The sequence below is a fragment of the Argentina silus genome (assembly GCF_951799395.1).
Source record: "Argentina silus genome assembly, contig: scaffold_278, whole genome shotgun sequence".
Taxonomy (NCBI): domain Eukaryota; kingdom Metazoa; phylum Chordata; class Actinopteri; order Argentiniformes; family Argentinidae; genus Argentina; species Argentina silus.
In genome coordinates, this window is record NW_028153031.1 from 1 (window position 1) to 20,000 (window position 20,000).

Consider the following 20,000-nt stretch of genomic DNA (forward strand, 5'->3'; position numbering starts at 1 on the left):
GTGTGTGTGTGTGTGTGTGTGTGTGTGTGTGTGTGTGTGTGTGTGTGTAAGGATGTGACCGTATGCTGATGGGCCCCAGGCTGCCTCTGCTCAGCGACTCTCTTGATGTGTGTCAGTGAAGCTGGGGAATAGAAGCCCCCCAGGGACCCCCCCGCCCCCACTGCCTCCCCCGAGCCCCCGCCCCCGAGCCCCCATCTACACAGCCAAGGCGTAGCTTTCTCTCCGCGGTGGGCGAGCGATAGAATTCTGACTTGTGATGTCGCCGGCGGTCGGCCTGTTAATGCATGCAGAGGAAATACGAGGTCCTCCAATACGACTTCTGTACTTCTGAGGAGAGGAGATGGTGTGTTTTGCATAGTGACAGGCAGATGAATGGTAGATAGCAAATGGATTATTGTGTGTGTGCGTGCGCACCGTTATGATGTGCTATGCTAACAGGCTAGCTAGCCCTCTGGAGGTTTGGGAGGCCAGGTCACTTTGATGACCTCTTCCACCATAATGGGGATGTAGATGGTGTTGTTGGTGTACAATGAAAATCTCAAATCTCAAACACACACACACACACACCATACTTGGGATTTAGACGTTGCTATACAATGACAATGTCTTTGAGTGCATATTGATGTTGGAATGAATTCCATGAGATGGAGTGGGTATAATCTCTCCCCCGCCCCTCCCCCCCCCCCCCCTCTCTCTCTCTGTCTCTGTCTCACTAGCAATTTGAGGAGGAGGCTTAAGTGGGTATAATGCACACATTAATATGTAATCACAATATGAAACATACAAAAGAAATTAACACAATGGCATCTGAATGCATTTTGCATTTAAGAGCTCAATAATTCATGTTCACCTCATGAAATCAATTTTCCGCCCTCTGACAAACAGGTGCTTGGTCAGGACGTGGTTTATTCATCCGTTTACTATCGCTCTGCTGCTGCCATCTAGTGGTGAGCTGGAGTACGACAGGTGGCGTCGCAGGTGGATGGGACCTCCAGTAAATTACTATTTCCTTTTGCTCTGTTGCTTTTGAAAAACAAATTGTATGTTGTTAAAAATGTGTGTATGCAACAGGGTAGAGGTAAAAAAGTAGGGGGGCTTGGTTGGTTTGGGAACTCTGTCAACAGGTGTTTGATATTGCTTGAGCCAGGGAGTACAACCGTCGGTTATCACCGTATGCTCACCGTAAACAATCAAACAATGCTCATTGTTTGATTGCTGTTGATGATCATTTATGACGCGTCGGTTTTGATTCGCGACTGATTGTTTTCAATTAATTGTGACAGAGCCGCGCGATTGTTGCGGTTGGAATAAAGCCGCGCGCGCATCCCATTTGAATCGTTTCCAAACATTCGACGACGGTTTGTTTTATTAACGGCGACCGGTAAAGACTAACGATAACGGCTCTGAGATCATAAAGGTGTTCCTGTAACAGCTAACGGTAACGGCTAACGGTTGAGATCACAAAGGTTTTGTTAAGGCAGGCTTAATCATCCCAACGATGGACAGACATCCCAAACGGAGAGCTCAGATGAGCCTGAGGAAAGGTGAACCGGGTCCCAACGAAGACGACGCCGCGCCACCGACCAAAGTTAGGAAGCGAGAGGACGACGCCGGTACTGACGGTCCGTCCTCTTCTACCGAGAGGCACCGGGGCGGCGGAGAACACAAACCGCCGTTGTCTAAAGGCAGAAACGGTGAAGATGCCGAGGTCAGGCCTAACGTCGTTGTCACTGCCGGTAAGAGTTGTGGAGATGCGGGGAATCCGATGCCGCCACCAAGTGTGCCACCAAACAACCGTAAAAGACCGTATCGACGCCGAGCCGTTGAAGTGGAGGACAGAGCGTCGGTCCATAAAGTGATCCAGACCCCGTCTGAACAACCCTCACCGGACGAGACCACCACACCTCTGGGTCCGTTCCGTTTCCACAGCCTCGGTCAACACCAGTCACCTGTGGTCCACACTGTAGACCTGTCCAGACCCATCCTTATGGACCCCAAGACGTTTACCGTGATGGATGCTAAACCCATAACACTCAGCAAAGTTCCATTTCCACTGGGTCTAACCATGATTGACTCACCACCAGCACCAGCACCAGCACCAACACCACCACCAGCACCAGCAAAGGTCACCACTCAGGGTATCAACCTCACTATGCCACCATCAGAAGCAGGTAACTGAACTTATTATCATTTTCAACCTATTCTTTCTTTGCTTTTTTATAAAGGTTATATTTTTTAGTGGGGCAGTGCCACTCTTATATTTGTATTGGATAGAGACAGTAGAGAATGTCAGGAGGAGGGGGTCTGTCAGCAGGCCGTGGGCCGGATTCAGTCCCATGCCGACCTGGACATACGTGTGTACTGGGCCACTGCTAGACCACTGGACCACCCCAGGCCGTGGTGCTAGACCACTGGACCACCCCAGGCCAAACCCTACCCTACCCTAACCCAAACCCTACCCTAACCCTACCTAACCTGTGTTCCATGTCTCCCTCTAGTGGTGCAGGACATACCTCAGAGCAGAGGCAGGAACGGCTACATCAAGAGGCCGATGAACGCCTTCATGGTGTGGGCGAGGATCCACCGGCCGGCCCTGTCTCTGGCCAACCCAGCAGCCAACAACGCAGACATCAGCGTTCAGCTGGGCGTGGAGTGGAGCAGACTGTCAGAGGACCAGAAGGGGCCCTACTACGAAGAGGCTCGCAAACTCAAAGACAAACACAGGCTGGAGTTCCCTGGTAAGGCTTTTATTCTGAAGAGAAAAAAAGAAGAAGAAGAAAGTTTCTTCCTTTCAGTAGCACTGTGACTGCTGATGGGAGGTTTTACAGACGATGGCTGTTTGATAGTTGATTCACTCACTGAGACAAATGTACTTGTTGTAAGTCGCTTTGGAAAAAGGCGTCTGCTTAATGACTTCAATCAAAAATGAAATGAAATGAAATGAAATATTAGAGCAGGCCAACATGATGTCTGCTCTCTACTCAGTCAGACTAGTCAAGTCAACATGAACAACGACCATCTGTCTCCTCACGTCTCCAATGAGAATCTTCAAAGGGTTCATTCAAAGACATCCTGTAGACTACCGCTCTACCACCCGCCTCTCAGGTGACCTCTGACCCTTGTCTCCCTCGTGGTCCCCCCAGGGTGGATCTATCAGCCGCGGCCGGGGAAGAGGAGGGTCTACCCCTCCCTGGAGTCTCTCAGCTCCGAGACCTCCGGCCCCTACGCAGGGAGGAGCGCCCCTGGCCACACCTCCTCCTCCTACCCCAGGATCGCCTCCGCCAGCTCCGGACGCCCCGGGCCTTACCCCCACCCCACAGGTCAGATAGACAGCACCGCCAGGGGAGGCCGGCGGAGGTAGAAATCGGAGGACGGGCTCATTGTAATGCATGGGATGGTGATTTCTACCTCCACCCCCAACCTCCTCTGCTCAGCGCCTGGTCACCCAGTGGCTGTACGCTGTAATGGGAGTATATCCTCCTGTCCTCTGGCCAGGGCAGACAAACACACAGGCTGCTGTTCCACACTGCAGTCCAGCTCTCCTAGACACAGAGGAGAGACGTAGACAGATAAACAGTGTCATGTGTGTGTCTAGTCTGTGGCTGAATGGTTGTCGTGTGTGTGTGTGTGTCTGGCAGGCCCTAGGGAGCATGTTGCCCAGGTGACCACGGCTTCCGCCGTCCCTCCGAACACCAGCCCAGCCCCCGCGTTCACCCAGAATGCCGTTCAACACCTCTACCAGGGGGGTCCGTGCCCGGGCGTCCAGCCTGGGGAAGCCGGCCACCCAGCCAGCAGAGCTGAGGACGGTAACCCCAAACCCTTCCAGAGGACCAGGGAGCAGACGTACTACAGCTCTGCCCCAGAGGGGCCCTCCACCACCAGCCCCCGGAGTGCCCCGATGCCCCCCCCTGGCATGGCCCCCCCCAGCCACCTGTACCCTCTGTCCCCCTTGCCCCCCCTGCCCCACCCCGCAGGCCTCTTCCCCAACACTCGCTTCCCCTTCTCTCCCTACTTCCTGTCTGGGTCCCAGTACTACAACCAGAGGTGAGCAATCCAGCTTCTCTCTCTGGTACTGATCCACTTCTCTCTCCTCTGGTACTGATCCACTTCTCTCTCTGGTACTGATCCACTTCTCTCTCCTCTGGTACTGATCCACTTCTCTCTCTGGTACTGATCCACTTCTCTCTCTGGTACTGATCCACTTCTCTCTCCTCCAGTACTGATCCACTTCTCTCTCTGGTACTGATCCACTTCTCTCTCCTCTGGTACTGATCCACTTCTCTCTCTGGTACTGATCCACTTCTCTCTCCTCTGGTACTGATCCACTTCTCTCTCCTCCGGTACTGATCCACTTCTCTCCTCTGGTACTGATCCACTTCTCTCTCCTCTGGTACTGATCCACTTCTCTCTCCTCTGGTACTGATCCACTTCTCTCTCCTCCAGTACTGATCCACTTCTCTCTCCTCTGGTACTGATCCACTTCTCTCTCTGGTACTGATCCACTTCTCTCTCCTCTGGTACTGATCCACTTCTCTCTCCTCCGGTACTGATCCACTTCTCTCTCTGGTACTGATCCACTTCTCTCTCCTCTGGTACTGATCCACTTCTCTCTCTGGTACTGATCCACTTCTCTCTCCTCTGGTACTGATCCACTTCTCTCTCCTCCGGTACTGATCCACTTCTCTCTCCGGTACTGATCCACTTCTCTCTCTGGTACTGATCCACTTCTCTCTCCTCCAGTACTGATCCACTTCTCTCTCTGGTACTGATCCACTTCTCTCTGGTACTGATCCACTTCTCTCTCTGGTACTGATCCACTTCTCTCTCCAGTACTGATCCACTTCTCTCTCCTCCGGTACTGATCCACTTCTCTCTCCAGTACTGATCCACTTCTCTCTCCTCTGGTACTGATCCACTTCTCTCTCTGGTACTGATCCACTTCTCTCTCCTCTGGTACTGATCCACTTCTCTCTCCTCCCAAATTGTCAACATTCTAGAGTGCCGAGGGTGACTTTATTCACATTTTGATGTAGCCAATCAGAGTGTTGTTGCTAGGTAAACACCACATAAAACACTTGGCACTCTAGGTGGTGAGTGTTCTGGAACTCTTTGGCAGTTAGTGGGTTAAAATGGCGTCCTCCTGGTGTTTTGCAGCTCGTGTCCGTACTCTCACAGCCCGTATGCATACCCGGGCTCGGAGTACGCCAACCCCATGGCCCAACTGATGAGTGTCTATGACGGGAGCCTCCAGAGGCATGAGGCCGCCGCCGCCGCCTTCTCCGCCCTCAACAGGGACTACGTGTTCCGAGAGGGCGGGGGGCGGGGTCCCGGTCAGGGGCCGCCCCCCCCCGCCCCAGAGGGCCTTGGCTCTGCCCCCACGCTGGACGTGTGCGCCCTGGAGAGGGTCTTCACCACCTCGGCCCCTGAGAACCCCGTCAGGATTCAGAGGGTCAAGGACGAGAAGGATGAGGAGGAGGTCCGCCTCATAAGACAGCTGTAGGATCACACGGGACCGTTCTAACCCTGACCCAGACCTGGACCCGGACCCTGACCCTGACCCTAACCCTGACCCTGACCCGGACCCTGACCCTGACCCGGACCCTGACCCGGACCCTGACCCTGACCCTGACAGAGAATGTTTGTTGATTCAGTGAATCCCTACTTGTGTCGTACCTAGACAAAAAAAAATGTTTTTATTCATACATGAATTGTTCAATGAATTCTGGAATACTGGATACTGTTGCACTTTGTTTGAGGTGATTCCCTTCCTTTATCAACCCAGTGTAAGGTGTTCAGCAGGCTGGCTGCGTCCTTACAGACGTCCTGGTCCTGAAATACTGGAAATGCTGCCCGAATTTGTATGCACTTATCTTCTAGTCTGTCCAAATTAAAATGCAATGAAATAAAACATTTACTCATACACATTATAAATACTCTTTGCCATTTTGTTCTACAAAAATACCTTCCATGAAAAGAAGTGAAGCAGGTAGTATAGACCTTACAAAAATGTTCATATTAATAGTCAATTATTATCTCACTGAAAAAAGAAATATGTCAGTTGCACAGATGTCAACAGTGTAACAAGTCAAACACTTACACTAAGGGTTAGGAAATGTACAGTGTTTTTGTCTTGTTATAAACGTAGTTTGTGGTTGGCATGGTGGTCTGTGTCACTGGTCTGTGTCAGTGGTCTGTGTTCGTGTCTGTGTCAGTGTCTGTCTCAGTGGTCTGTGTCAGTGGTCTGTGTTCGTGTCTGTGTCAGTGGTCTCATCTGTCAGCAGACAGAACTCTGAACAAAGACCTCGCGGTTGGTCGGCAGCGGAGCCTCTGGCCAATCAGACCTCCTAAAACACCGCCCCCCCCTTACTTAAATTGACACTCCAATCGGCCAATCAGACCTCCTAAAACACCGCCCCCTCCTTACTTAAATTGACACTCCAATCGGCCAATCAGACCTAAAACACCGCCCCCCCCACACTGAGATTGACACTCCAATCGGCCAATCAGACCTCCTAAAATACCGCCCCCCTACTGAGATTGACACTCCAGTCGGCCAATCCTGTGTACAAGATTGTGTCAGTAGGCGTATCCAGGAAGAGCTGTTTCATTTCCCTGTAATGGCGGACCACGGAGACAGCGACAGCATTGGGTTCAGCGACAACAGGTGAGACCATTCCAGCCTAAAGGCTCATATTCGTGAGAAAAGGACGTTGTTAACGGTCTTCAGGTTGACGGTAACCCGCCGATGGAGGCCTGTGTTCGCGCAGAGCCTCGCTGTGTGCGCTAGCGGGGAGCTGGGATGCTGGTCGACGCGGCCACGCTAGCATCGCTAGCTAATGTGGCTGAGCACCGCTGGCGTCCCGGACTCCCTCAAAACAAACCACATCTCTCATCTCCTTCCTCCTTCTGCGAGGCCGGGATCTCACATTTGACCAGAGGAACAGACTTACTAGTCGCCGTTCCAGTAAACTAATATACAACCAGTTAGCTAAGCCAGCCGACTCGGTCGGGGTGTTTGTTTGCCTTGTTTTTGGCCCAAGTTTGTGGTCGCTCGAACGATCGTTCGTCGGTGATCCATGTGGCTCCGGACCGGGGGGGGGGGGTTCTGAATGGCCAAGCTCCGAGATGAGTTATTTCGAGATGATGATGTGTTACTTTGAGGTTTTAGTTGTGTTCGTCATGACGTGAGTGGTTGTGTTTTTGTTTTGATGCCTGCCTAGAATGGCGCAGCAGCAAACCCTGCGTTTCCGCGGCCCTGCGCCCCCGAACCCGGTCATGCGTGGTCCCCCCCCCCTCCTCCGACCCCCGCCCCCGCCCTTCGGGATGATGAGGGGTCCCCCGCCGCGACCGCCCTTTGGCCGCCCACCGTTTGACCCGACCATGCCGCCTATCCCGCCCCCGGGAGGGATGCCGCCGCCGATCGGACCCCCACACCTCCAGGTAGGGCTGTCAGTGTTGGAAGACTCTGCATGCCTAACTTAACCTCTTCAGCTGAAAGCCTGTTTGACTCATTTCCTCCTGAAAACCAGACCCAAACTAACCTGCTTCTAATATCAGAAATATGGTGATCAGATGCAGAAACAGGATGCCATTTAATAGGTAACACGTTGAGGTTTTGTGTGGATCATGTTCAGATCATAGTTCAGAATAACATCCTACACATGACGATGAGAAAGTCATCAATAATCAAATTAAAGCAGAATTTGGGCCCAATTATTGGTGTTAATGTGATTGTCATGTTGTCTGTCTGTGTCTCCTAAGGGAGATATTAATGCATTGAGAGCACATCAACTGAAAAGCCGCAGAGAAAAGGCTGTATACCCACTGGTACTGATGGTGTTTTAGCTCTGTGAAAAGCAACAGCCAACCATCTCAATCTAAATGTACTGTTGTTGTTTTCAGAGACCACCGTTTCTGCCCCCTCCTATGGGCAGCATGCCCCCTCCCCCTGGGATGATCTTCCCCCCCGGCATGCCCCCCGTGCCCTCGGCCGGAGCCCCCTCCCTGCCAGAGGAGATCTGGGTGGAGAACAAGACCCCAGAGGGAAAGGTAGAGAACCACAACACATCATCCATCCTTCCATCCATCCATCTATGTTTTATAACCTAGACCCCAGAGGGAAAGGTAGAGAGCCACAACACATCAACAACAATAATGTTTTATTGATCAACTCAATCACCCGTTTGGAAAGTGGTATTTTCTGCACACCCCCTGGTGCAGTGAGGGGTTCAGTGCCTTGCTCAAGGGCACCGCGGCGGTGGTAGGCACCGTAGACCCTCCTCATCCTCCCTTCTATGTCTCTCAGCTGTCCAGGACAAGAATGTCTCCACTCTCTTTGATAAAGACACAAGCTTTGTCCTGAATAGGACTCATACTGATACAGAGAAACTTGGTTTGACACGTTCTTTCTACGTGGTGCTGTGGTGTTAACTGTGATGAATGGGATGTCTGTCCCCCCCCTGGATTACATCTGCCTCTGTTGAACTCCTGTCTTTCTGTTCTGCTGCCAGTACCCCCAGGGGCACTACTGCAGATCTGAAAGGACTGGGATGGGTGTAGGCCTTCTGTTTGTGCCCCTCATACAGCCAGGGAAGGAGTTGGGTTCTGGTGAAAGGCTTCTAATAGGAAAAAGAAGTCAGGTTCATTGCTGGTCTTGGTGTCTTTGAGACAGGCAAGCTGAAGCAACGACCCATCGCTAATGCAGGTTTTTCTTCCTATTCCCTCTCCACACACACACACACCCACCCACCCATACACACCCACCCATACACACCCACCCACCCATACACACCCACCCACCCATACACACCCACCCACCCATACACACACACACACCCATACACACACACCCACCCATACACACCCACCCACCCATACACACACACACACCCATACACACCCACCCACCCACACACACACCCATACACACACACACACACCCATACACACACACACCCACCCACCCATACACACACCCACATCCATACACACACACCCACCCATACACACACACACACCCACACCCATACACCCATACACACCCACACACACACCCATACACACACACACCCATACACACACACACCCATACACACACACACACACACCCAGGCTTACTACTACAACGCACGGACCAGGGAGTCTGCCTGGAGCAAGCCTGAGGGGGTGAAGGTGATCCAGCAGTCGGAGCTGAACCCCCTGATGGTGACCCCCCAGACCGGGGCCGTGTCCGCCCCCACCAGCTCCCTCACGGTCAGCACAGCGGGGGCCGGCACCCCCGCCTCCTCCACGCCGACCCCCTCCCCTTCACGCCCCCTCTCCACCAGCCCCGACACCAACACCACCCCCGCCTCCGCCCCCGCCTCCAACACCAGTGAGTACTCTGCCCCCCGGACAGAGATGGGCCCCTGAGGCTAGGACAGGAGAGCATGGTTGTGGGTTCGAGTCCTGCTGCGACCATATATGTGGTCCTCTGTGGCTCAGTTGAGATAACAACGCTTAGGTTGTGGGTTTGATTCCCGCTGGGACCATATATACTGACAAATGTATGCACTCACTGCAATGTAAGTGGCTTTGGATAAAAGCTAAATGGCCTATAATGTCGTCCCTCACTGGACTGAGGCTTGCCTTGGGTGCATAGCTCTGCTAAATGTCTGATTATTATTTCATGTCTGGGCGGCGTTCAGGAGAGTGGAACGTTCAGATGGGGATCTAGAATGTAGAGCAGCGCGGCGGTCAGGGTATTTGTGTGTGCAGTCTTCAGTCTGTTGCACCCTGGGTAATGTCCAGAGGGGTGGAGCGGACTGGATGCTGCACATAGAAACGTGTTGAATAGAGCTGACAGGAACCCTGACTGCATGTCTGTTTCACAGGGTTTTGTGGATTTATCCCACAATATGTTACATGCCTCTCTCATGCCCCTGTCTGTGTGTTATAACCTAGCCCCTCTCTCTCTGTGTTATAACCTAGCCCCTGTCTGTGTGTTATAACCTAGCCTCTGTGTGTTATAACTCACCCTCTGCTGGTTGTCGCCCAGCTCCGGCTGTTCCAGACCTGCCCCCGGCGGTGGTCTCGGCCCCCCCCTCCACGGTGGGCGTGTCCCCGGTGACGGTGGTGAGTGTGGCCAGCCTGCCGTCTCCGGTGACGCCGGTCCAGACCATGTCCCTGCTCTCCCAGAGCCTCCCCGCGGGCCTGCCCCACCACCAGGCCCACCAGCCCCAGGCCACGCTGCCAGGCTTCCCCCCCGTCATGGTGCCTCCCTTCAGGGTGCCTCTGCCAGGCATGCACATCCCCCTGCCCGGTAAGAGACTCTCTGGTCCCTCCTCTCCTCCCCTCCTCCCCATCTCTCCCTCCCCTCATCTCTCCCTCCCCTCCCCTCCTCCCCATCTCTCCCCTCCCCTCATCTCTCCCTCCCCTCCTCTCTCCCCTCCCCTCCTCTCTCCCCTCCCCTCCTCTCTCCCCTCCCCTCCTCTCTCCCTCCCCTCCTCTCTCCCTCCCCTCTACTGTTCCTAACACCAGGAATCACTGCTGTTCATTCATTCAGGGTCAGCTCTCTGTTCTCTCCCCTGTAGAAGCAACACAGGTAGAACATGTCTGTTGTTCCGCTCCTGGGAACCCCCTCTTAGTTTCCCCCACCAGTCTCCGGTGGGGAGGCCAGAGGGTTCATTCTGATCTGTCTCCCCCCCCCAGTCGATGTTTGTTTCCTAGATCACTAGATCATGTGTCAGGTTAATATTACTCGTCAGCAGTCCACATGCTTTTCTCCGAATGCATGGTCATTAGTTGCCAAACAGTTCTGCTGAAGGCCAGTAGGTGGCGGTGTTGGCCAGGCTCAGACATAGATGGAGAACATTCTAGACCGGTCTCAAGTCAAGTTTGGCTTATTTGTCGTTACTTGAATACATGACGCCTGGAGCAGAGCAGCTCTCCCACGTCAATCAGCATCAACAATAGAATGCAACGAGGAGAACAGATGAAATATAATAGTAGAGATAATAAAACAGTAAAAATAATAAAAGAAAATACACAGAATCATTATCGCAGCAGAAGAGGGAGTAAATGTAGAGTGCCGTGTCAGTGGAGTGTGTCACTGAGTGGGGGGGGGGGGGGCAGGTTCTAGACAGTGGGGGGGGGGGGCAGATTCTAGACAGTGGGGGGGGGGGGGGGGGCAGATTCTAGACAGTTTGGGGGGGTGGGGGGGGCAGATTCTAGACAGTGGTGGGGGGGGGGGCAGATTCTAGACAGGGTGAGGGGGGGCAGATTCTAGACAGGTGAGGGGGCAGATTCTAGACAGTTTGGGGGGGTGGGGGGGCAGATTCTAGACAGGTGAGGGGGGGCAGATTCTAGACAGTTTGGGGGGGTGGGGGGGGCAGATTCTAGACAGGGTGAGGGGGGCAGATTCTAGACAGTTTGGGGGGGTGGGGGGGGCAGATTCTAGACAGTGGGGGGGGGGGGCAGATTCAAGACAGTTTGGGGGGGTGGGGGGGGGCAGATTCTAGACAGTGGGGGGGGGCAGATTCTAGACAGTTTGGGGGGGTGGGGGGGGCAGATTCTAGACAGTTTGGGGGGGTGGGGGGGGCAGATTCTAGACAGTGGGGGGGGGGGCAGATTCTAGACAGTTTGGGGGGTGGGGGGGGCAGATTCTAGACAGTGGGGGGGGGCAGATTCTAGACAGTTTGGGGGGGTGGGGGGGGGCAGATTCTAGACAGTGGGGGGGGGGGGCAGATTCTAGACAGTTTGGGGGGGTGGGGGGGGCAGATTCTAGACAGTGGGGGGGGGGGGCAGATTCTAGACAGTTTGGGGGGGTGGGGGGGGGCAGATTCTAGACAGTTTGGGGGGGGTGGGGGGGGCAGATTCTAGACAGTGGGGGGGGGGGCAGATTCTAGACAGTTTGGGGGGGGTGGGGGGGGGCAGATTCTAGACAGTTTGGGGGGGTGGGGGGGGGCAGATTCTAGACAGTTTGGGGGAGTGGGGGGGGGGCAGATTCTAGACAGTTTGGGGGAGTGGGGGGGGGGGGGGCAGATTCTAGACAGTTTGGGAACACAATTGCAGGACAGGTTCAGAGGCGTGTCCGTGTTGTTGAGAGACAGTCAGGAGGGAGGGAGGAGACCCATGTTAGATCATCTCTCATTCTACATGGTAGACTTCTGAAGTGAAGCAGTAACCTGCGTCCTGGTGAAGACCGCGCCCACCTCCACGCTGTCAGCATTGCATTCATGTCAGTCATGTGGTGGTGTTAAAGGGGCAATCTGTAAATTGTACATTTTCTACTTTCAACCGTTGACTCTTGAAGAATATAACGTCGGTGCCTCCTGACCTTCATTCGGCTGTCTTCCCTCATCAGAACCCCACACAGAAAGCTGTTTTTTACGCCGTTGTTTGTTTGGAAACAACGCAATTGTAAACAAACACTGTACCGCTTCAAAACATGGTTAAAAGGACGTTGACCTTGTGGATGGTCCGTCCGTCGCTTCCATTTCTCCAACCCCCCCTCCGCGGTTTATCATACACGTGGCTTTGTTGTTGATTTGAATTACAGATTGCACCTTTAAGATGACCTAATGTGTGTGTTGTATAACGTGTGTGTCCTGGGCCTAGTGTGTGTGATGTACCTGTGCCTCGCCTGGCAGGTGGAGGTCAGACAGGCATCGCCTGTCTCTCCTGGCCTGTCAGCTGATGCCTCTCTCTCTCTCTCTCTCTCTCTCTCTCTCTCTCTCCTCCTCCTCCTGTGTCCAACACAATGCTTGCTTGTCCGTTCTTGCAGGTGTAGCAATGATGCAGATAGTAGGCGGTCCCTATTTAAAGACAGTCTCCCCCAACCATAACGGTAAACCTCTACTCCGTCTACAGCCAGTATTCTGTTAGATGGCATGTTAGTGAATGTTGTGAAAATGATGCTTTCTTATTATTTCTGCTATTATTATTATTATTATTATTATTGTTGTTATTGTTATTATTAGGCTCCACAAAGAGGTGTCGGGTTACCCTGTGATTGTGCCTCTCAGTATCTCCTTAATTAACCTCTGAGAGTCGGACGTTAGTATTGGTCGTGTGTGCTGAGGTGAATCTGGCCACTGTCGTCCTACGTGCTTCCAGAGTAGCCCCTAGTCGTAGTTGTGTCATAGGTCAGATAGTTCGGCCCTTTACTTACTCACGGATGTTTGGCGTTAATTAAAGTGTTTTGTTGGACATAATTCGCTATGAAAATCCCTGCATCATCAACTGCAGAATGTAAACATAACTGGAGACTCTCGTCGTTTTAGAAGACTTTCAGAAGAGTGTTGAACTGTAGACCTGACAGACCTGACAGCCACTGTGGTACCTTTGATTTTAGATACTTATCGTAAGCCCCATTTTCAAGGTGTGTGTGTGTTGGTTTATAATTTCAGGTGGAGTTGTTGAAGCCAGGCAGTTACACTGTTGTTTTTAAATGTCACCTGGTCATGTGCCTCTCACCTCCCTGGCATGCCTTTATCTGTGTTTGAACCTCTCAGCTCAGCTCAGATGTTGTGTGTTCACTATCGGCTCCTACTGGAGGAAACAAGTCAAGTTACAATGTTTCTCTCTCTTGGGCTCTTATCTGTTCTACATCGCAATTATGAGACATGGAGACTAGCAATGAACCTGGCCTCTTGTTCCTGTTACAACCTTTTCACCAGAACACAACTCACTCCCTGGCTGTATGAATGCTGTTGGTTAGATGTTCTTTTCACCAGAACACAACTCACTCCCTGGCTGTATGAATGCTGTTGGTTAGATGTTCTTTTCACCAGAACACAACTCACTCCCTGGCTGTATGAATGCTGTTGGTTAGATGTTCTTTTCACCAGAACACAACTCACTCCCTGGCTGTATGAATGCTGTTGGTTAGATGTTCTTTTCACCAGAACACAACTCACTCCCTGGCTGTATGAATGCTGTTGGTTAGATGTTCTTTTCACCAGAACACAACTCACTCCCTGGCTGTATGAATGCTGTTGGTTAGATGTTCTTTTCACCAGAACACAACTCACTCCCTGGCTGTATGAATGCTGTTGGTTAGATGTTCTTTTCACCAGAACACAACTCACTCCCTGGCTGTATGAATGCTGTTGGTTAGATGTTCTTTAGGACCAGGAGGACGTTAGTAGTACTACTAGTTGTTGTTGTTGTTGATAATCATAGATTGTGTCTTAAGAGCAGATTTTGTGTGTGTGCCCCCCCCCCCCACCTCCGTAGGGATGCTTCCTGGTATGGCCCCGCCCCTGATGATGCATCCCCAGCTGGCCCTGGCGGCAGCCCCGGCGCTCGGCGCCCTGCAGCTCCCCGAGTGGACCGAGTACAAGACGGCCGACGGGAAGACGTACTACTACAACAACCGCACACTGGAGTCCACCTGGGACAAGCCCCAGGAGCTGAGGGAGAAAGGTCGGTCCACAGAGATGGGGAGGACAGGCTCTAGTGTTTAAAACTCTATGGTGGTGTTAGAACTCTATGGTAGTGTTTGTGGCCTGTGTCTAATGTTTGATTTCCCACCACAGAGAAGGAGGCAGAGAAGGCCAAAGAGAGGCTGGCCCTGGAGGAGGCTGAGGCCATGGAGATGGAGGACGAGGAGGCCAAGATAGAGCCCCCTAATGAGGTAAAGGAGGTAAGAGAAGAGGCGTGGCCTGTTGTCTAAACGCTCCATCATGGCTCCTCTACAGGAAGTCAAAGGCTTTCTGTCAGGATATCAGGCCCTGTGCGTAAGGGGAGGCTGGTGGCAGTAGAAATCTGAGGACGGGCTCTTTGAGATCCCGTCCTCCGATTTCTACTTCCAGAAGCCTCCCCTCTTGTGCCTAATGTTATAGGTTAGGCATAACTAATGTTGACCAGAACTAATGTTGACCGTAACTTGACCGTTGTAAACCTCGTCTCCCAGGAGCCGAAGGAGGAGGAGATGACAGAGGAGGAGAAGGCTGCTCAGAAGGCCAAGCCGGTGGCCACCAACCCCATCCCTGGCACGCCCTGGTAGGTGGTTCAGGGCCGAGGGGGAAGAAAGTCAACATTCTAGAGCGCCAAGGGTGCTCTAGAAAATCCATAAGTGTTGTTGCTAGGCAGATACCACATAAAACACTTGGAACTCTAGGTGAGGAGTGTTCCGGACTCACTCTTTGGCAGTGAGTTAAAGGGTCGCTTCAGGTGAAGGTCAATCTGAGTGTGTGTGTGTGTGTGTGTGTGTGTGTCCAGGTGTGTGGTGTGGACGGGGGACGACCGTGTGTTTTTCTACAACCCCACCACACGTCTCTCCATGTGGGACCGCCCTGATGAGCTGGTGGGCCGCGCAGACGTGGACAAGAACATCCAGGAGCCCCCCCACAAGAGGGGGCTGGAGGACAGCCGCAAGCTGGGGGAAGAGTCACGTAAGTACACACACACACACCCCACCTAACACACACATACTCTCATCACACACACACACGCATGGATATATGTCTCGTGTGTGTGCCTCTGTTCCGTCTCGTCCAGCCATAGTCTCATACATGATATGATATGTCTATATGTCTCATACATGTCTGATAATAGTGTGTGTGTGTGTGTGTGTGTGTGTTCCGTGTTGTCAGGCGTCACTAAGGAGGATGTGGAGGCAGCGGCCGAGGAGGCCCTGGAGGAGGAACCTATCAAGGCCAAGAGGAGGAAGTAAGTCCCCCGCTCACCATGGCAACCAGGGGCCCAGGTCACCTGACCAGGGGTCCTGTAGCCGCTGGCGTCCCAGCTGCCCGAACAGAAAACACACCAAAGTAATAAACTCACGACACACATTTGATCGTTCTTATCTTAAGTCAAGAGCGATCAAAATGTTATTTTTTTTTAGGATAAATGAAGCATGTTCTGGTCTTCCTGTCTGAGTGAGTTGATTCAGCTCTCGTCCAGTGTTGGGTGTGAACACATCTCTTTGACCCTGAGCTTGCTCATTAGTGAAGCTGATGTGTTGATTGGTTGATTGGCTCTGTTAACGAAAGTGTCCAGGTGTTACCCAAGCAGTCACTGTGTCCCGTCAGTGTGCCTGTCCGAGCCTGCCTCCACCCCCCCTCTCCACCCCCCCTCTGGTCCTCTCTGGAGAACTAGGTTTTCAGGGAAACTCGCCTGTAAACTGGTGATGCCATCATGGGCCTTCAAGGTAAAACACCTTGCTTGACCTTTGACCTACCTTGACCTTCTTCTAGGCTGCTATAGGAACCCCTTCTCCCCCCCACCCCAGCCAGCCAGCCAGCCAGCCAAGAGACCCCCCCCTCCCCTACCCTGCCCTGAGTTAGCTGTATGAGGTTAATGGGACAGGGAAATAGACAGATTGGTGGTCAGGTGTGTTTGATAGATCCAATCCGTAAAGCTGTTCTTTTAAGAAGCTGATTTGATTGCTACTCATTGGGTAAAGCTATAGCCAATAACATCAGTCCAGTATAGCCTCAGACTAAACCCACCTGGGTAGAGAGGACGGCCCAGTCCCAAACCAACCTCTAGGCCCCTCCACCTCCCCTCTGAAGGACAGGACCAGTGTGTCCTCTCCTCAGACCTCCTAGGTCCTAGGGGTTGATTTGGAACTGGGCCCTTATTCCCTTCTCATTCAAAGAACAACACATCTCCTCCCCCTCTCCCTCCCTCCCTCCCCCCTCCTCTCTAACGCCCTCTCTCCGCCTGCAGGAAGGAGGAGGTGGTGAAGGAGCTGGCCAATGAGAAGGAGGCGGCCATGGAGGCAGAGCTGAAGGCGGCGCGGGAACGGGCGGTGGTCCCGCTGGAGGCCCGTATGCTCCAGTTCAGGGACATGCTTCTGGAGAGAGCGGTAAACACAACAACCCATACCTTAACCAGCTCTGTAATGTTAGACACATTAATCTGAATGGAAGCCCACCAAGGTACAATCTTCCGTTTAATTCTCTTTTACCTCCTTGTCTTTTTGGTGCGAATGTTTTATTTTATTTTTTAATTGCTGTTCCTCCTCTTTTTCCTTCTCTTTGTCATCCTCCTCTTTCTGTCCTCCATCTCTCTCTCTCTCTCTCTCTCTCTTTATTCTCTCGTTCAAGTTGAATGAATAAAAAAAAAGAAGGATTTTTCATGTTTTTGCATTTGGTAGTAATGAAGTTGGATATGAAATGTTATGAAATCTCTTATAGATGTTTCAGTATTCAATTTAATGGTAAAGAGACAGCATCGTCTTACCAATGCTTTTACTGTACATAAATATATTTCTGTAGCTTTCTTTCAGGAAATGACTCATGTCTTACACTTTACGCTATGTTTGTAGTCGAAGTATTTTGTAGTCTTTTGGTTTGTCTCCATGCTCCACACTCAACTGTTTCAGAGATGCCTAGGGTATGCCTAGCCCTGTCCAGACACAGTCCCTATCCCCTACTCCCTAGCCTTTAGTCCCTAGCCCCTACTCCCTACTCCCTAGCCCCTACTCCCTAGCCTTTAGTCCCTAGCCCCTAGTCCCTAGCCCCTACTCCCTAGTCCCTATCCCCTACTCCCTATCCCCTACTCCCTAGTCCCTAGCCCCTACTCCCTAGCCTTTAGTCCCTAGCCCCTACTCCCTAGTCCCTAGCCCCTACTCCCTAGCCTTTAGTCCCTAGCCTTTAGTCCCTAGCCCCTACTCCCTACTCCCTAGCCCCTACTCCCTAGCCTTTAGTCCCTAGCCCCTATCCCCTACTCCCTAGCCTTTAGTCCCTAGCCCCTAGTCCCTAGCCCCTAGCCCCTACTCCCTAGCCCCGTGTGTGGATCTAGGGGCCTTGTCCTCTCATATCTCCTTGTATTTTGAGTGTCGGAGGCTAGGGATTGTTTCTGGACAGATGTACAGATTGCCAATTAGATATCAAGTTCTTAAACCCCCCCCCCCACAGAGCCGTTCTGCAACTCTGCAATAAAAAAAACACAAAGCAATTAGATTGTAAAGCGTAAACTGTTAAATGGTCCTGGCCAGGCAGCAGTCACTGCTGTGTCTTGGTCTCTGGAGTGCCATGGCTGTACACAGACACAGGCACAGCAGACCATACTGCCTCCCTCAGCCTAAACTGCACCTCCCCCCAGGGCCCCACTAGCCTAGGCAGAGCCTCCCTCCCATCAGGCCAGGGGAGTCTGGAAGTGTAATACCGTTAAACTGGCTGTGAGAAACGACAGGAAACAAGCTAATGTGATTGTTTGTAGTGTTTGTGTGTGTTGAAGCCGTCCTCTCACGCCGCCTCTGCCCCCCCCCCCCCCCGCAGGTGTCGGCCTTCTCCACCTGGGAGAAAGAACTGCACAAGATAGTCTTTGATCCTCGGTATCTGCTGCTCAACCCCAAAGAGAGGAAGCAGGTACGACAATCAGTCACATGTATTTGTACAGCGTTTATGAAGACAATTGTCTCTGCAACAAGAACAATAGAAACAATATGAACTAACTCCGAACCATAGAACCGCCTAAAAGCAAGCCAACAATAACTGTATGATTGTCTTGGCTACATTTGACTTTATTTTGACAATGTTGCCCACTTGATGGGAATTGATATACTAACTACACAGGAACACAACATACTAACTACACAGACAACAACATACTAACTACACAGACAACAACATACTAACTACACAGACAACAACATACTAACTACACAGACAACAACATACTAACTACACAGACAACAACATACAGTAACTGAGTTACAGACCCCTCAGCAACGCCTCACCGCAGGTGAAAGGTGTGAACCCTGTCTCCAGGGAACGCCCAGCATTCCCTACCGAGACCAAGGGCTTCCTGTTTACTCCGGGTGAGCAGAGGGGAGAAGCTGCAGACTCTACATGACCTTGGAATGACCTTAGGAGCACAGTCAGCGGTTTAGGAGACGTTCAGTGCTCCTAATCCAGTTGATCAGTGTAATAGTGTCTCTGACCCCCCTGTGCAGGTGTTTGACGGCTACGTGAAGACCAGGGCGGAGGAGGAGAGGAAGGAGAAGAAGAACAAACTGATGCAGTCTAAAGACGAGTTCAGGAAGATGATGGAGGAGGCCAAGTTGACAGCCAGGTGAGAGGAAGCCCCGTTTTCTTTTCTTTTTTTCTTTTTTTTTTATAACTTCACTTGCTTTGGCGATAATGTAAACGGTTGTGTCCCATGCCAATTAAGTACATTGAACTGAACTAACGCTAGCTTCATTTGTTGTTGTTGTTTGCAGGACGACGTTCAGTGAGTTTGCGTCAAAGCACGCCAAGGACCAGAGGTTCAAGGCCATCGAGAAGATGAAGGACAGGGAAGCCATTTTCACTGAGAGCATGACGGCTCTGAGGAAGAGAGAGAAGGAGGACTCCAAGAACAGAGGAGAGAAGGTGAGGAGGTGGGGAGGGAGGGAGAGAACAGAGGAGAGAAGGTGAGCACCTGGGAGGGAGGGAGGTAGAGAAGGTGAGGACCAGGGAGGGAGGTAGAGAGAGAGGGAGGTAGAGAAGGTGAGGACCAGGGAGGGAGGTAGAGAGAGAGGGAGGTAGAGAAGGTGAGGACCAGGGAGGGAGGTAGAGAGAGAGGGAGGTAGAGAAGGTGAGGACCAGGGAGGGAGGTAGAGAGAGAGGGAGGTAGAGAAGGTGAGGACCAGGGAGGGAGGTAGAGAGAGAGGGAGGTAGAGAAGGTGAGGACCAGGGAGGGAGGTAGAGAGAGAGGGAGGTAGAGAAGGTGAGGACCAGGGAGGGAGGTAGAGAGAGAGGGAGGTAGAGAAGGTGAGGACCAGGGAGGGAGGTAGAGAGAGGGAGGTAGAGAAGGTGAGGACCAGGGAGGGAGGTAGAGAGAGAGGGAGGTAGAGAAGGTGAGGACCAGAGAGGGAGGTAGAGAGAGAGGGAGGTAGAGAAGGTGAGGACCAGGGAGGGGGGAGAGAACAGAGTGAGAAGGGAGGGAGTGTGCATGTGTACGTCTACTCTGTTTCTAACCATGCTCTGTGCCCCCTCCCCCCCCCCAGGTGAAGCAGGACTTCTTTGAGCTGCTGTCGGACCTCCACCTGGACGGGTCCCAGCGCTGGTCCAAGGTGAGGGAGC

At 52.4% G+C, this 20,000-nt stretch overlaps 1 protein-coding gene across 4 annotated transcripts in view; it reads left to right on the forward strand.

Annotated features, from left to right (window-relative positions):
* Positions 1-6,617: 6,617 nt before the first annotated feature.
* The window catches only part of LOC310824484 (transcription elongation regulator 1-like), a gene marked incomplete at its 5' end in the record, with an annotated part of 18,272 nt that continues 4,889 nt past the window's right edge, over positions 6,618-20,000 (forward strand). The window contains 16 exons of one of the 4 annotated variants that reach the window (XM_083697736.1): positions 6,618-6,664; positions 7,221-7,440; positions 7,903-8,049; positions 9,112-9,373; positions 10,037-10,300; positions 12,764-12,826; positions 14,218-14,406; positions 14,520-14,626; positions 14,897-14,985; positions 15,205-15,377; positions 15,579-15,654; positions 16,657-16,795; positions 18,213-18,302; positions 18,890-19,008; positions 19,157-19,307; positions 19,925-20,000. The exon at positions 19,925-20,000 is cut by the window's right edge and continues 89 nt beyond it. In XM_083697736.1, coding sequence (XP_083553862.1) covers positions 6,618-6,664; positions 7,221-7,440; positions 7,903-8,049; positions 9,112-9,373; positions 10,037-10,300; positions 12,764-12,826; positions 14,218-14,406; positions 14,520-14,626; positions 14,897-14,985; positions 15,205-15,377; positions 15,579-15,654; positions 16,657-16,795; positions 18,213-18,302; positions 18,890-19,008; positions 19,157-19,307; positions 19,925-20,000 — 2,212 coding nt within the window. The remainder of the gene's footprint in view (positions 6,665-7,220; positions 7,441-7,902; positions 8,050-9,111; positions 9,374-10,036; positions 10,301-12,763; positions 12,827-14,217; positions 14,407-14,519; positions 14,627-14,896; positions 14,986-15,204; positions 15,378-15,578; positions 15,655-16,656; positions 16,796-18,212; positions 18,303-18,889; positions 19,009-19,156; positions 19,308-19,924) is intronic. The other 3 variants (XM_083697737.1, XM_083697738.1, XM_083697739.1) reach the window with 3 other exon arrangements.